Source organism: Electrophorus electricus, chromosome 12 (genome assembly GCF_013358815.1).
Source record: "Electrophorus electricus isolate fEleEle1 chromosome 12, fEleEle1.pri, whole genome shotgun sequence".
In the NCBI taxonomy this organism is placed as follows: Eukaryota; Metazoa; Chordata; class Actinopteri; order Gymnotiformes; family Gymnotidae; genus Electrophorus; species Electrophorus electricus.
Window position 1 is genome coordinate 611,716 of NC_049546.1, and position 17,500 is coordinate 629,215.

The 17,500-nt window shown below is 46.6% G+C and overlaps 1 protein-coding gene across 1 annotated transcript in view; it reads left to right on the forward strand.

The window, feature by feature from the left end:
- The window catches only part of ntrk3a (neurotrophic tyrosine kinase, receptor, type 3a), a 178,646-nt gene that overhangs the window by 79,471 nt on the left and 81,675 nt on the right, over window positions 1–17,500 (forward strand). Inside the window, exons 5-11 of the mRNA XM_035531913.1 lie at window positions 3,258–3,412; window positions 3,689–3,831; window positions 3,935–4,076; window positions 10,559–10,855; window positions 12,644–12,652; window positions 14,104–14,189; window positions 15,583–15,685. Of these exons, the coding sequence (XP_035387806.1) occupies window positions 3,258–3,412; window positions 3,689–3,831; window positions 3,935–4,076; window positions 10,559–10,855; window positions 12,644–12,652; window positions 14,104–14,189; window positions 15,583–15,685 (935 nt within the window). The remainder of the gene's footprint in view (window positions 1–3,257; window positions 3,413–3,688; window positions 3,832–3,934; window positions 4,077–10,558; window positions 10,856–12,643; window positions 12,653–14,103; window positions 14,190–15,582; window positions 15,686–17,500) is intronic.

Below are 17,500 nucleotides of genomic sequence, written 5' to 3' on the forward strand. Positions count from 1 at the left end.
AGGCAATAGAAAGAGATCAGACAGGTAACTGAGTCAGAACGCCACGCGCTTATACGGAAATAAAAACAGACTCCCGTCCTTGTATGGTATAATAGAATCCAGATTGGTGCAGCTTTGTAGGGTAATAGAATCAGGCATAAATGCCTTCGTAAGGTAATAAAGAACAAAGGAGCCTAATATGGCAGTACGGTAGCGTAGCCTGATATGAGCCACAGGTGCTGGAGTGTGAATTCTGCCTGCCAGTCAGAGTCCTGCTGGGGTGGGATGTATGGATCCCTCACCTACAGAGACAGCAATTACCAGCCCAGCTGGAAGTGGGGAGAAACACTGACTGTGTGTGTGCTGCTGTGATACCTGAGGGTGTGTGTAACGCACTCATACCTGAGGGTGTGTGTAATGCACTCATACCTGAGGGTGTGTGTAATGCACTCATACCTGAGGGTGTGTGTAACGCACTGATATCTGAGGGTGTGTGTAACGCACTCATACCTGAGGGTGTGTGTAACGCACTGATATCTGAGGGTGTGTGTAACGCACTCATACCTGAGGGTGTGTGTAATGCACTCATACCTGAGGGTATATGTACAGCACTGATATCTGAGGGTGTGTGTAACGCACTCATACCTGAGGGTGTGTGTAACACACTGATATCCGAGGGTGTGTGTAACGCACTCATACCTGAGGGTGTGTGTAACGCACTGATATCTGAGGGTGTGTGTAACGCACTCATACCTGAGGGTGTGTGTAATGCACTCATACCTGAGGGTATGTGTACAGCACTGATATCTGAGGGTGTGTGTATCGCACTGATACCTGAGGGTGTGTATAATGCACTCATACCTGAGGGTATGTGTAATGCACTCATACCTGAGGGTATGTGTATCGCACTGATATCTGAGGGTGTGTGTAACGCACTCATACCTGAGGGTGTGTATAATGCACTCATACCTGAGGGTATGTGTATCGCACTGATATCTGAGAGTGTGTGAATCGCACTGATATCTGAGGGTGTGTGTATCGCACTGATATCTGAGGGTGTGTGTACAGCACTGATATCTGAGGGTGTGTGTAACACACTGAATATTAACTCTTTCATTTAGCTGGGAGCCAAATCCCCTTTGTAGCATTTGATTTTAATATTAGGGAGTTCAATAAAGAGTGTGTGTGTGTGTGTGTGTGTGTGTGTGTGTGTGTGTGTGTGTGTGTGTGAGTGTGTGTGTGTGTGTGAGTGACTTTTATTGATAATTAGATTCTGATGACTACTGGGAGTTGCATGTGTAATTATGGTATGATTAAACAATGCCTTCTGATGCACACACAGACTAATGATTCAGGCCAACCTGGGGCTGGCAAAATGAAAACTACACACACACAAACACAAACAGGCACACAAACACACACATACAAACACACACACACACACACACACACACATACACACACACACACACACACACACACACACATACTTATCTTCTCTCTTGTGTGTGGTCTTTGTATTCAGGGCACATTCATGTATACACAGTAAAGACATCCTGCATACTGATGATGTCACTGATGATGTCACAACTGGTACTCTATACAGTGGTGAAGATGTTCTACATACTGATGATGTCACAACTGATCATAGACTGATGATGTAGACTGATGGTAGTCTGATGTAGACTGCAGTAGACCTATGTAGACTGATGACAGACTGATATAGACTGATGTAGACTGATGATAGACTGATGGCAGGTGAACCTGAGGTGATCTCACTCACCTGAGGTGCTCTTCACTTGGGATGGCTGAGTTTCCACTCAGTGATGAATCTTGGGACTGTTCACCCAAGCAGTAATTTTGGCCCTGAAAATGATTTAATTGTCCAAATGTACAAATGTGGTGAGAGTGAAAGCAAAGCTTGTTCAGCTCCTCATACTGGCACCTGTGTGCGTCTCCGCTCTGACGTAGACATGTCCTACACCTCCACCTCAAAGATGACACTCAAAGTCTGCACTGAACCTCAGTCCAAATATCCATCGTCCTCACACTTCGTCTCATTGGAGGTCATTGGAGGTCATGTTAATCAGAACAGGCCTGTGAACAGCACTAAACTGTCTGTCCTGTTCCTGTCCTGTTTCTGTGTATGTTCTGTGTGGTTTCTGTGCTGTTTCTCTGTGTGGTTTCTGTGCTGTTTCTCTGTGTGGTTTCTGTGCTGTTTCTCTGTGTGGTTTCTGTCCTGTTTCTCTGCATTTCCTGTGCAGTCTCTGTGCAGTTTCTCTGTGTGTACTGTGTTTTCTGTGCAGCCTCCATGAGTTTTCTCTGTGGTTTCTCTGCATTTTTTGTGTGCAACCTCTGTGCGTTTTCTCTGTGGTTTCTCTGTTGTTTCTGTGTGGGTGCTATAAGACAGACCTGGTGTTCAGAAGGCTGAGATCTCGGGCAGACAGAGAGGGAGGTTTTGTGGGAGTGCATCTGTTCAGGGAACAGGTTGAAAGCATGCACACAGCGCAGGGAGCTCGGGCATGCTGGTTGGCTGAAGGCAGCAGTGCCGTTGTGCACAAGCATCTTTGCCACCTTCCTGTCCAGAGACAGCGAGGGTCAGGGACCCATATGTTCAGCTAATCAGCCATCTTCCCATAAGCCCCAGCTGTACACCCTGGGCGGGCCCCTCTCTGTGCGGGCTTTTCTTCACGTGGTCATGTCCAGTTTCAGACGCCGCATGCGCTCCTCTGTGGGGTGGAACTGCTGGGTGCTGAGTATGGCAACAAAGTATCTGGACTGAGAAGGAGGGAGCCCATATCCACACCCTCCACACGCATGTCCTCACGCATGCAGCATAGATGGAATAGCCCCCCCCCTCTCTCCCTCTCCATCTTTCTCTCTGTGGGGGGAGAACAGTGTGTGGGGGGGGGTGTTCCTATAGGAGACTAGAGGGCGTGGTGTTTAACTGTGCGTGTGTGTGTGTGTGTGTGTGCGTGTGTGTGTGTGTGTGTGTGTGTGCGCGTGTGTGTGTGTGTGTGTGTGTGTGTGTGTGAGTGTTCCTGTAGGAGACTAGAGGGCGTGGTGTTTAACTGTGCGTGTGTGTGTGTGTGTGTGTGTGTGTGTGTGTTGTGTTCCTGTAGGAGACTAGAGGGCGTGGTGTTTAACCGTGTGTGTGCGTGCGTGCGTGTGTGTGTGTGTGTGTGTGTGTGTGGGGGGGGGGGGGGGGGGGGTGTTCCTGTAGGAGACTAGAGGACGTGGTGTTTAACTGTGTGTGTGTGTGTGTTGTGTTCCTGTAGGAGACTAGAGGGCGTGGTGTTTAACTGCAGCTGTGAGGTCCGTTGGCTCCAGCTCTGGCAGCAGAGGGGGGAGGCCGGTCTGCACAACCAGCAGCTGTTCTGCAATAACGGCATCTCCAAGACCCCCCTGCAGCTGATGAACATCTCCCAGTGTGGTACGTGTTCCTCTCAGACTCCCGCTCACCTCACTCACTGAAGGAACTACGTGATAGTTACACATGCAAAGTAATAAACACTGAGACCTCAGTGTGCTTTGATGAGTAATGATATTTTTATTAAAAAATGTTTCAGATTTGACTGGAAAACTCAAACTCTGAGATGAAAACAGAATTCCCAAATTTCCTCAGCCTCAGTTATATGAGACAACCCTTTCCCAAGTTTCCTAAGTTTGTGAAGAGCTATTCATTTTGATGCCTGATCCCTTTCCATAGACCCCCCGGAGATCAGTGTGACCCACGGTAACCTGACTGTCACGGAGGGGGACCGCATCACCATCACCTGTAATGGCTCAGGTGTACCTGTACCTGATGTGGACTGGAACGTCAATTCTCTCCACTCCATCAACACACACCAGGTAAAGCTGGACTCATGTTATAATACCACTGTAGCCAAATCATACTGTTACATGTATCGTATCATAATAAAAGGGCTTTATGATGTCATATCTTGTGTTCTAGGCTGTCCAGTACCCTCCAAATGTTCACTCGATCAACCTCACTCTCTTCAACGTCAGTCGAGATGACAACTTCTTCCTGTTGACATGTATTGCTGAGAATGTTGTGGGGATGACCAATGTGTCTGTGCAACTCTCCGTTCAGTGTAAGACATCTCTCCTCAGTCTCATCTCTCCTCAGTCTCACGTCTTCTCTATCTTCTCTGTCTCATCTTAATCTCACCTCTCCTCAGTTTCACTTCTCCTCTATCTCCTCAGTCTCATCTTAGTCTCACCTCTCCTCAGTCTCATCTGTCCTCAGTCTCACGTCTCCTCTATCTCCTCTGTCTCATCTTAATCTCACCTCTCCTCAGTTTCACTTCTCCTCTATCTCCTCAGTCTCATCTTAGTCTCACCTCTCCTCAGTCTCATCTGTTCTCTATCTCCTCTGTCTCATGTTAGTTTCACCTCTCCTCAGTCTCATCTCTCCTCAGTCTCATGTCTCCTCTATCTCCTCTGTCTCATCTTAATCTCACCTCTCCTCAGTCTCATCTGTCCTCAGTCTCACGTCTCCTCTATCTCCTCTGTCTCATCTTAATCTCACCTCTCCTCAGTCTCATCTCTCCTGTTTCACTTCTCCTCTATCTTCTGTCTCATCTTAGTCTCACCTCTCCTCAGTCTCATCTGTCCTCTGTCTCACTTCTCCTTTATCTCCTCAGTCTCATCTGTCCTCTGCAGCTTCTCTCTATCCATGAGAGCATCTTTGTGGTTACACTGATACTGGAGTTCAGCTGAAGTGATGATTCGTCGGTCTCTGATGAATTTTTTATATTTTTATATTTAACAGAACAGGAAATGAACAAAAATGAACAAAGTCGAAGGGAACACAAAGTAGAATCTGATGGTTAAAAAGTCATTTAACTACAAGGTTAGTCTGATGTGGGGTAGGTGAGTGTAGGAGGTGTGGGGTATGTGGGGTTGGGAAGCATGGGGTAGGTGCGAGAAGGAGGCATGGGGTAGGTGGGGGTAGGAGGCGTAGGGTAGGTGGTGGTGGGAGGTGTGGGGTAGGTCGGTGTGGGTGATGTGGGATATTAGTTGGGGTAGGTGATGGGTATTAGTGTATTAGGGCTGTCTGCCCTCAGGAGAATTCCATGCTGGAAAACCCAAACCTAGCTCTGTGTATTAGAAAGGGATAATATAAGCGCTTTAATTCTGGAGACTGTTTCTACCAGGGCATGGAGAAGGGGTCGTGCCCTCTATGGGGTCATGGTCTGATACAGGCAGAAGCCTGTTCATTGTGTCAGTGTGTGCGCGTGCGCATGTGTGTGTGTGTGTGTGTGTGTGTGTGTGTGAAAGTGTGTGTGTGTGCCCTGTTGATGCTCAACCTTCTGGTAACTAAAACAAGTTCCTGATTTTGTTTCCAGTATGGTCATTGTTATCCAATCACTTCATGAACTGCTGTTACCAGGCTGCTCCTGGAAAAAGGGCATCTTGACCTGTTCTCAGCATCTGAAGACTGAGTTAAACATTTTCTCTTCCTAGGCAGTATCACTAACAAAAGTACCTTCTGTTCAGCGTCAACACCTTAAAGATCTCCCAGCCTCATCAGTGCACAGAAAACACATTACAGTTCCTTCAAGTTCTTCATGGTCTTAGAATGAATCCAGATGCATTTATCCTGTTGGTTGTTTTAAATATTAATGTCATTTGTGACCTCAGATTTTGATACTGCCCCTAGTTACTGGCCCCAAGTTACTGCCCCCAGCTACTAGCGCAGAAAAGCCTCTGAGCTCCGTGTTTGGTTGTCTAGAGGACATCAAATCCAGTCTGTCACCATTTCTGCAGCAGAACAAGACTACAATGGAGTTCTGTGGTATTGTGAAGGGCATACTGAGGAGCGTCACACAGCCATGTTTGGAGACCTGGTGAGCGACGGATAAATCCTGTGTCAAAACCCGAGGGTTATTTATAGCAGTGACCCTAATTTTAAGAACCATGTAAGTAGTTCTGTCCCCTGAGAAATACAACCAAGGTCTGTGACATTCTGTCAACAGCTGAAAATGAAAACCGTACAGGTTCCTCGGTGCCCATGAGCTTGGGCCACGTAATGCTGCCCTCTGCTCTACCACAGACAGGCAGCTCTGGCTTATAGAGAGCACATAGCTGTGGAGAGAAGTTCACACACACGAGAACGAGGATGCAGACGTCTTCTCCCACAGCCTCACCCGAGGGTTAAATTTGATTTTCAGATATGATTAATGGCCTCCAGACACCGTCATGTTCTCACCTCACCCACCCGGAGAGACAGACAGGTGCAGTAATAAAGCCCAGAGCAGAGAGACAGACAGGTGCAGTAATAAAGCCCAGAGCAGAGAGACAGACAGGTGCAGTAATAAAGCCCAGAGCAGAGAGACAGCAGGTCCAGTAATAAAGCCCAGAGCAGAGAGACAGACAGGTGCAGTAATAAAGCCCAGAGCAGAGAGACAGACAGGTGCAGTAATAAAGCCCAGAGCAGAGAGACAGCAGGTCCAGTAATAAAGCCCAGAGCAGAGAGACAGACAGGTGCAGTAATAAAGCCCAGAGCAGAGAGACAGCAGGTCCAGTAATAAAGCCCAGAGCAGAGAGACAGCAGGTCCAGTAATAAAGCCCAGGGCAGAGAGACAGCAGGTCCAGTAATAAAGCCCACAGCAGAGAGACAGCAGGTCCAGTAATAAAGCCCAGAGCAGAGAGACAGCAGGTCCAGTAATAAAGCCCAGGGCAGAGAGACAGCAGGTCCAGTAATAAAGCCCAGGGCAGAGAGACAGCAGGTCCAGTAATAAAGCCCAGAGCAGAGAGACAGCAGGTCCAGTAATAAAGCCCAGGGCAGAGAGACAGCAGGTCCAGTGCCTTCAGAGTGCTTGTTGGGGCATTTGTATACAGCACATCACTGGAATCGAGAACAGACAGGAAGATTCTCTCCACACTCATCTTTGTGTGGTCCACTGGGAAACAAGATTTCTTTCTGTAAAAAAAAGCCAAACTTCTGCCTAAATGTATTAGCGATGTGAGATTTAAAAACAACTTTCTCAGGTTGTTTTTAACACAGAGTGCAGAGAAGGTGTTTAGGGTGAAACTTCAGCCAGGTACCAGTGTACTTATATTCAGCAACACGTTCAATATTGGATCCCTGTAAGGTAAAAGAAAACATTTAAAATCTGATATTCAACATGAGCAGGTCTGTAAAACAGAGTAGCTACAGTTATTTGTATTTGTATACTATATTTGTATGCAATATAGTATTTGTGCAGTGGTGTCTCGGAGGTGAAGGTACTGGACTAGTAATCAGAAGGTTGCTGGTTCCAGTCCCACCACTGCCAGGTTTCCACTGTTGGGCCCCTGAGCAAAACCCTTAACCCTCAATTACTTGATGTGTTCAGTCAGAATTGTAAGTCAATTTAGATAAAAGCGTCAGGTAAATGTGAATATTTTGGCTTTGTTAAGTGGCACTTGCAAGTTATCGGATCTCCTTCAGTGACTGCCTCTGCAGAATTTGCTGTAATGTATAAAATCCTCAGCATACAGATGTATTTTACATTTTGTCACAATGGAAACAATATCATTCACATAAAGTGAAAATAAAAGTGAGCCTAAACTTGAACCCTGTGGGGCCCCTTTGGTTATTAGTAGAGACCCAGAATCACAGCTCCCCAAGACGCAAGCTGTTGACTGCCAGAAACGCAGCCAGAAGGCCTTTAACAGCGTTATAGTCAAAGCCAATGTTCTGGAGTCTTTTTAGCAACCGTGGGTGATCAACTGTATCGAAAGCTTTTGATAAGTCGATAAAAAGGGCAGCATATTACATCCTTCTGTCAGGATTAATGAGATCATTTAAACGCAGGGTAGCAGCTGTAACTGGCTTTTCGCTGAAGCCAGACTGCTGCGTACCCTAGAGTGAGTTTACTCAGAGAAATTACCTTACTTTATCATTTACTAGTAGCTCTACAATCTTTACCAGACATGACAGCATTGAGATTGGCATGTCACTTTTTAAATCAGATATATCTCCACCTTGCAACGGGGTTACAGTGACTGGGGATTATGCCTGATAAAATCTGGAGATTAAAAACATGCGCTGGATGCTCTGAATTGATCGGATGGGGCGAGTCATAGAAAATAGGAATGCAGTTTATCATCATCCATTACTCTAAAAGCAACAGGTAGTGGCACAGTGTTTGTTGGAAGTTAAGCACATCTCTTATTGGTCAGTTATCAGACATTCATCATCTTAAGCACATCTCTTATTGGTCAGTTATCAGACATTCATCATCTTAAGCACATCTCTTATTGGTCAGTTATCAATCATCAAGTTAAGCACATCTCTTATTGGTCCATTATCAGACATTCATCATCTTAAGCACATCTCTTATTGGTCAGTTATCAGACAATCATCAAGTTAAGCACATCTCTTATTGGTCAGTTATCAGACATTCATCATCTTAAGCACATCTCTTATTGGTCAGTTATCAGACAATCATCAAGTTAAGCACATCTCTTATTGGTCAGTTATCAGACATTCATCATCTTAAGCACATCTCTTATTGGTCAGTTATCAGACAATCATCAAGTTAAGCACAGAAGGTAAGAGCTTGGTTTTCACAGTTTCAAGTCTGCCTTCCAAAATTTGAATGGGTTTGACTAAGAGTTGAGAATCTGGTGCAGATATTGTTTACTCCTGTAGTTCTTAAAGTGTGTGTGGTTGACCACAGAGAGCAAGGCTGAACTAAAGTGCTTGAGTACTGAATCACTGTGAAAACTGTCCTGAATATCAATAATTACAAGATGACATTAAAAACGCCTGCTCATTAAAAATGTTTAAACTCTCCCCCGGTCGTCACTCCTGAACTGGACTTTAATGCCTCTGACTGGGTTCACTAAAGCCCAGATCAAAGACACTTGGTGCAGTAATTCTATCACTATTAGTTAAAGTTGAATCAGAGTTGACTTAGAGATCCTTCAGGATCAGCCTTGTTGGGCCAGCGATCAGCTAAAGAGGGGGAGTTTATCTCAGCGTTGTTTCAGGTTGCCAGATGTAAACGTAAACACACACAAACATGCGAATTAAAGAAAACTCTTACAGGTCATACACTGCACTGCGAGGGGGGCGTCAGACAGCTGCGGATGTGTCCGCTGTGATCCTTGGTGTGTAATGGGAAGTGTTTTCATTAGACTGCAGTGTTGCTGTGGGTGGGATACAATTACAGAACGGGATGCACTGTGTGTTTTCATCAAGAGGGACCGATGTGGCCCAACACAGATGTAACATAATTCTCTCCGCACTCAATATGTATTGACTGGGGGAGATTTGCTGAGAGCCGCAAATACCCTAGAAAGAGGAGTCAGAGAGTGAATCAGCCTTTATTTCTCTAGCTCCTCCCTGCCTCACTTTCTCTCCTTCTGTCTCCCTCACTCCCTCTCTCCCTCTGACTCTTGACCCTTCCTCTCTCTGTCTCATTGTTGTGTTTGTTCTTTGAGCCAGACTCAGCATGGCCGGTCACTGCACTTCCTAGATATCACACGGTCTCCATCCCTCCATCCCCACAACACAAAAGACATCTGTGGAGATTCTGTTCATGGGAACCAGTAAACATTTTGCATGCTTCTTGTCCAAAATTGATTACCTCCGCTCTGTACTGGCCATCCTGACCCTCGGGGGTTCAGTGAATGGACACAAAGCCCCCCTGACTCGGGGTCTCCTCAGCAGCTCTGCTTGCTCACTAACGCTTTATACGGCTGAAATAGGACACATCTCCAGTGTGGGAGTTGCAGGCAGTGACCTACTCACACACAATAACGGGAGTTGGGTGATCATCTTAAACATTCAGCCAAACTGACGCAATCCACCATCTGCTTTACCATTGGTCAGTTCTTCTGTCAGTCAAAAGAGGTCAACCATCACGTGCTAAATACTCAAACGTTCCTCCATTCTGAGGAGAGAGGAGGGGAGGTGCTGAGGTCTGTTGAACTGTTTGAACTGCTGACTGTTTCTACCGTAGGGACTCAATTGTAGGGACTCAAAGGTACTCAAGTTGCTCACTGACATGAGTGAACTGCAGTGGAGTGAGGTGAGATCATGCAGTGTGTTACAGCCTGCTGTAACTGCAGCGCAGTGAGGTGAGGATATGCAGTGTGTTACAGCCTGCTGTAACTGCAGCGCAGTGAGGTGAGGATATGCAGTGTGTTACAGCCCGCTGTAACTGCAACGCAGTGAGGTGAGGTCATGCAGTGTGTTACAGCCTGCTGTAACTGCAGCGCAGTGAGGTGAGGATATGCAGTGTGTTAAAGCCTGCTGTAACAGCAGCACAGTGAGGTGAGGACATGCAGTGTGTTACAGCCTGCTGTAACTGCAGCATAGTGAGGTGAGGATATGCAGTGTGTTACAGCCTGCTGTAACTGCACCACAGTGAGGTGAGGACATGCAGTGTGTTACAGCCTGCTGTAACTGCACCACAGTGAGGTGAGGACATGCAGTGTGTTACAGCCTGCTGTAACTGCACCACAGTGAAGTGAGGACATGCAGTGTGTTACAGCCTGCTTTGATATTTTTACACCTCGTAAAATTATTTCTACACAAATAAAATCTGGAATCTTTTTGTGTGAATATGTGCCACAGTTCCACCCTCCATCGTGCGGTTTGCGGAGCCAGAGCGATGGCACGACACATGCATGATGTTCACGGTACGAGGACACCCCCTACCCACCCTGCGCTGGCTCTACAGAGATGAGGAACTGGTTCAGTCTGAATATGTCCGCATGGAGGCAGAGGTGTACCAGGACTACCTGGAGGGTTGCCTCGTCTTCAAGAACCCCACCCACCACAACAATGGCAACTACACCATTGAGGCACGAAACTTCCTGGGTGTGGCCACCAGGACAGTCGATGCCCATTTTATGACTGCCCCCTTTACTGGTGAATATCTGCCTATGATCAAAGGAAACATAAGGTGTTATTATGAACAAGTCCTTAGCAACAGTGTTCCAGAACACACTCTTCACAATAGTGTTCCAGAACGCACTCTTGACACTAGTGTTCCAGAATGCACTCTTCATTGTAGTGTTCCAGAACACACGCTTCACAATAGTGTTCCAGAATGCACTCTTCACAATAGTGTTCCACAACACATCCCCTACATGAAGTGTTCCATGTCCTTTACATAAAATGTTCCACATGTTGTTTTTGTTTTTTTTCTGGTAAGTAGAGGACTCCATTATGCTGCTTTGTGACTGGGAGTGTTTTATTCTCCTTAAAATACAGCTAGTACATTTTTACACTTTCTTGCAAGTGAAGCATAAAGGAACACAATACTCGGAGGAACAGAGAGGCTGCAGAACTGAAGACGCTGCAGCAGAGCTAACAGAGCAAAGCTAACAGCAGTGCTAACAGAGCAGAGCTAACAGCAGTGCTAACAGAGCAGAGCTAACAGCAGAGCTAAAAGAGCACAGCTAACAGCAGAGCTAACAGAGCAGAGCTAACAGAGCAGAGCTAATAGTAGTGCTAACAGCAGAGCTAACAGAGCAGTGCTAACAGAGCAGAGGTAACAGTAGTGCTAACAGAGCAGCGCTAACAGAGCAGAGCTAACAGAGTAGAGGTAACAGAGCAGAGGTAACAGTAGTGCTAACAGAGCAGCGCTAACAGAGCAGAGGTAACAGTAGTGCTAACAGAGCAGCGCTAACAGAGCAGAGGTAACAGAGCAGAGGTAACAGTAGTGCTAACAGAGCAGCGCTAACAGAGCAGAGGTAACAGTAGTGCTAACAGAGCAGCGGTAACAGCAGCGCTAACAGAGCAGAGGTAACAGTAGTGCTAACAGAGCAGCGCTAACAGAGCAGCGGTAACAGAGCAGAGGTAACAGTAGTGCTAACAGAGCAGCGCTAACAGAGCAGAGGTAACAGTAGTGCTAACAGAGCAGCGCTAACAGTAGCGCTAACAGAGCAGAGCTAACAGAGCAGAGGTAACAGAGCAGAGGTAACAGCAGAGCTAACAGAGCAGCGGTAACAGCGGCGCTAACAGAGCAGAGGTAACAGTAGTGCTAACAGAGCAGCGCTAACAGAGCAGCGCTAACAGAGCAGAGGTAACAGAGCAGAGGTAACAGTAGTGCTAACAGAGCAGCGCTAACAGAGCAGAGGTAACAGAGCAGAGGTAACAGTAGTGCTAACAGAGCAGCGCTAACAGAGCAGAGGTAACAGTAGTGCTAACAGAGCAGTGCTAACAGTAGCGCTAACAGAGCAGAGGTAACAGAGCAGAGGTAACAGCAGAGCTAACAGAGCAGCGCTAACAGCAGCGCTAACAGAGCAGAGGTAACAGTAGTGCTAACAGAGCAGCGCTAACAGAGCAGAGGTAACAGAGCAGAGGTAACAGTAGTGCTAACAGAGCAGCGCTAACAGAGCAGAGGTAACAGTAGTGCTAACAGAGCAGTGCTAACAGTAGCGCTAACAGAGCAGAGGTAACAGAGCAGAGGTAACAGCAGAGCTAACAGAGCAGCGCTAACAGCAGCGCTAACAGAGCAGAGCTAACAGAGCAGAGGTAACAGTAGTGCTAACAGAGCAGCGCTAACAGCAGCGCTAACAGAGCAGAGCTAACAGAGCAGAGGTAACAGTAGTGCTAACAGAGCAGCGCTAACAGCAGCGCTAACAGAGCAGAGCTAACAGAGCAGAGGTAACAGTAGTGCTAACAGAGCAGCGCTAACAGCAGCGCTAACAGAGTTGACCAGTGACCAGTTTTAGCACTAGCCCCGCAGCCTGTCCGAGTCCACAAGCTTCCTGCATTCATACACGAGTCGGCCTGCCCACGCTGTGTTCAAGAGTCTGTGCTCCTGTCCTTCACAGACCAGTGTAAGGGGCCTGTCTGTGATTTGCATTAAACAGGACCTGAAGCAGAAAGCTCTGTGCTGAGCTGGCTAAGAATAGAAGACCTCCATCTATCTATCTATTCTTGGATTTTTTTCTGTATATATGCATATTCTTTGTGTGTGTGTATCTCTCTCTCTCTCTCTCTCTCTCTCTCTCTCTCTCACACACACACACACACACACACACACACACACACACACACACACACACACACAAACAAACACACATAGTAGAATTGTGCCCTATAGTTTATTTGTGTGCTTGCATATGGCCTCATGTATTGAACACCTGTTCTCAGTGCAGAAGACACTCAGGAGGTGTTCTAAACATTTACCATAGTGGAGAACAGCAGATAACTGCAGAGTGTAATTCCTCTTCAGCCTCTTTAATATGTCGTTGTTAATATGAGTTTGTGTTCTGTTTCTTCCGAGGAGACTACACCGATTACGGTGAGTGCGTCTCTCCTAACTGTTGCATGCAGATCTTTCACGTGAATGGTTAGCTTTGCTGGTTAGTGTGAGTGCTGGTTTTAGTCTGTGATTCTGAGAAACAGCTCTGCTTCATACCATGTCCATTCCACAGCCCGACATCCATCATAAATCAGCTGACCCCAGGTCAGCACTACTGCTGCAGGCTGCTGAGGTCACGTAGCACGGGGCTGGCGTGAACACAGCACTGGGGAGCAGGGTTGGGGTGGAGTCACTGACCTGCATCTGTAGTGAAGCTGGACTGGCAATGGGAGATTCTGATTGGCTGGGCTTGATCAAACTGTAGCCTGGAGACTAGAACAGTGAGAGATTGCTGTGGCAGAATACACAATGAAGCTGGATGGTTGCGTTGGATGGGACGTTTTGTGTGTGTGTGCACGGATGCTTGAATGTGTGTGACAGCTTATGTGCTTGCGCTTGTGTGTGCAGTACATGTGCATGTGTGGGTGCTTGAGTGTGTATGCCTGTGCATGCAATCATGTGCCTGTGTGCATGTTCTTGAATGTGTATGTGTGTGTGTGTGTGCCTCTAAGGTCTTTCCTTGCTGCACCTTTTCTCCTGCTTACCAACGATCAACCACAGATCAACCACATGGCTGAGATCTGAAAATTCCCATTTCCCTGCACATATATGAGCTAACATTCCTGTTTACCTGCACATATCTGAAATACCATTCCCATTTCCCTTCACATATATGAACTAACATTCCCGTTTCCCTGCACATACATGAACTAAGATTCCCGTTTCCCTGTCCCAGCAGTTCCCTCTAACACAGCACAGAAGGAAGTGAGTTTCATAACTGTGCCGTATGTCACATTCACAGTTCACCCCTCCGTTCACTCTCCAGTGAGTCCGAGCCTGACGCCCACCATCACAGTCACCCACCGCCCTGAAGAGGACACGTTTGGGGTGAGTGTCTGTGTGGGGTGAGTGTCCGTGTGGGGTGAGTCTCTGTGTGGGGTGAATCTTCGTGTGGGGTGAGTCTCCATGTGGGGTGAGCCTCCGTGTGGGGTGAGTTTGTGTGGCATGAGGGCGAACGTTCTCTACACCGCTATTCTCACAAAACTCACACTTGATGTTGCCCATGATCTTCACCTGAGCAGACCAGTCAGACCAGTCAGGTATCAAATGTCCAACAGGAACTCAGGATTCAGGTTCGAACAGGCCAGCTGCCCACACTGGCTGCCGGCTGCGTCCTTCCGTCCGCACACTGGGGTTTAAAAACCTCTCATAGACTGTTCATGCAGGGGTTTGTCTGCTGTGATTTGACCAGGTTGTTTTTATTTGGTGTTGTTAGAGCAGCGTTTAAGGAGTAGATTAGGTCGACTTTGTCCTTGGGTTTTGGGCAAGGTCAAGTGACTACGTGCACACCTGTGTGTGAGTGTGTGTGTGTGTGTGTGTGTGTGTGTGTGTGTTCGTGTTCATACACTTTCTGAATGCTCCTATCATGACGATTTTTCAAGCTGAGATCTTCTGCTGTGCTTTATCAGATCTTCTGCTACCTCAAGCAAAACTCTGACATAAAAGTTTTCCTGATTATCGCATCAACATCAATAAAATGAAGGAAAGAGAGAAATAAGGCAGATGAAAGAATATTTCTCCACTCCTGTGTTTTCCATGTGGTGGTGGTAGCATATTTATTTGGCATATTTTGAATTTCCATTTGTTGCAGCGTTTCACATGAACCTGCCAAAGGAGGAACGTTTACAGGACAGAATAATCATCTACTGTCATGGGATTACGCGCCATTCGCCTCTGTTCTAACCCTCACACTCACTGCTGACTATGCGTGTCCGTGTGTAGATGCTTGTTTGTTTAGAAAGCTTTTGTCACAGCACACACTCTGTTAGCATTAACGTTTTTTCTCTCATCTTTGAATTCACGAAGTACTAAATATGGAAACAGTTTTCTGCATCTTCCACCTGTACAGTTCGATCGGCGTCAGCGGGCCTTTTTTGTCAGGGGCCCATGTCTCCACATTAAGTTGTCATGTGTGTGCAGGGCTTCTGGACTGGTGTTTATATGGTGTACTGTATCTCCTGCTCCGCCAAAGCAATAATTATGCTGCTGCGTTTTTATCTTCTTTGTCTTTCCAGAAACAACTCTGATTTTTTACACAGTCAGGCTGAAGCATGTTGACTCACTGTCACATTACATTTTCCTCCCTTACCAAGACTTTACTGCTTCTAATTCTTACAATAATGTACATGACAATACTTGGATATATTACTGCTGATTCAGAAGAAAAACACGTGTGTGTGTGTGTGTGTATGTGTGTGTGTGTGTGTGTGTGTATTTCTAGGTGTCGATCGCAGTGGGCCTGGCAGGATTCGTCTGTATCCTTCTCCTCGTGATGTTCGTGCTCATTAACAAATACGGCAGACGCGCCAAGTTCGGTATGAAAGGTAAGAAAACATTATCAGAACAGCCCTCTCATAGGTCCGCTCTGCATGGGACCGTCTGTCGAGCCAATCAGCTGTGAATGTTTTCATCTGTCTGGCCAATCAGCTGTGAACAGGAGTGACGCCGTTCACTTTCCTCACAGAGTGCAGCTCCTTTCCTGACCTCAGATCTGCTGTGAAACCTTCAAGACGTGTTGGTCCATTTCACACATTCCCTCAGCCCTCTTCATCTGATCATGATGGTGTTGTTTATTTCTGACTCTTTATTTAAATGATTTTTTGAGTAATCAGATACAAAATAACAACAGTTGTTCTGGGTATTGTTTTTGTATTTAAGATCATATATGCTTTTTTGCCACCTGAGGGGAATTTTTCTGGGTATGTGCCTACATGTTTAAGTATGTACATTTGCTGAGGTGATTAAAGGCAAAGATCATGGGACTGTCAGTCCGTTATGTTTTAGGTGTATTGTGCTGCACTGTTTGGCTCTACGTTCTGACCTTTGGTCTGAGGTCCTGACCCACGGACAAGGCCTGCATTAGCATGCAGACTGCTAACGGAAGCTCAGATATAGCCTGCACTTTGTGATTCCGACTGGGATGTTGGTCCATGCGGGTTTTGATCGGGTCCTCTGCTCTCTGTATTCTCTCCACCGAATTCCTCGTAATCCTGGTGACCTCGGTGGAAGTGAGGAAGCGATTTTGGTGGTATTTTGCTCAGAACTCTCTGCTTTTCTCATGTTCTTTTCTTTATTCTCTCTGTCTCTGCCTTTGAGTCTCTCTGTAGTTATGGGTTTATGTCCACAGTGCAGGTCCTGTAGTAATCTACACCAGTACAGTCTAATCCAGCATCTGGAGTGCCTGTAAGGTCACTGGGTGAATTGTACCACAGAAGAACATATGAAATCCCCAACATAGTGGTGTGATGTGAGAGAGGCGTTCTGTCTGGTGGGAGTAGTTCCATGGGTGGAGGTGCTGTGGATTCTGCCTGGTGGTGGGAGTAGTTCCACGGGTGCAGGGGTTGTGGATCCTCCCTGGTGGTGGGAGTAGTTCTATGGGTGGAGCTTGTGTGGATCCTGCCTGGTGGTAGGAGTAATTCCACGGGTGGAGGTGGTGTGGATCCTGCCTAGTGGTGGGAGTAGTTCCACGGGTGGAGGTGGTGTGGATCCTGCCTAGTGGTGGGAGTAGTTCCATGGGTGGAGGTGGTGGTGGGGATCGTGACCTACAGGCCCTGCTCAGCCACCAGCTCTTCTGGCTGGGTGCAGCCCCAGGAGTTTACAGCCTGTCTCTCTGTGTCCTGGAGCTCCAATGTTCTACATTCAGCAGAAGATAAAACGACAGGAAACAGGAGACTCGGAGGATGGTGGTGTCTGAGAGGAGAAAGCGTCACATGCCACTCTATCTGATGTACAAGCTCAAGATGTGTACTGAAACTAGTACTTACTGAAACTAATTCTTATTGTAAGGTATTGTTTATTACACTGATGTTGACTAACAAACTTTAGGTCTTGTTTATTGTTTATTATACTTATCGTTGTCTGAGATAGAGTTTATATGTATTTTGTACTTCTAGTCATCAGCAGTGATCCCTGTATTCCACAGTAATCTAGTTCACTGGTATCTTGGACTCTAAGATACTGTACTAGGATGTACTCTATAAGTAAATGACAAAGCACTTTTGTAAATCGCTCTGGATAAGAGCGTCTGATAAATGCCGTAAAGGTAAATATAAAAGCAGAAGGTAATTTGACTTTAGGACTCTTGTTGTCAAATCCCGCCAGAAGTGCAGGATACTAGCCAATCCTAATCCAGGCTTTAT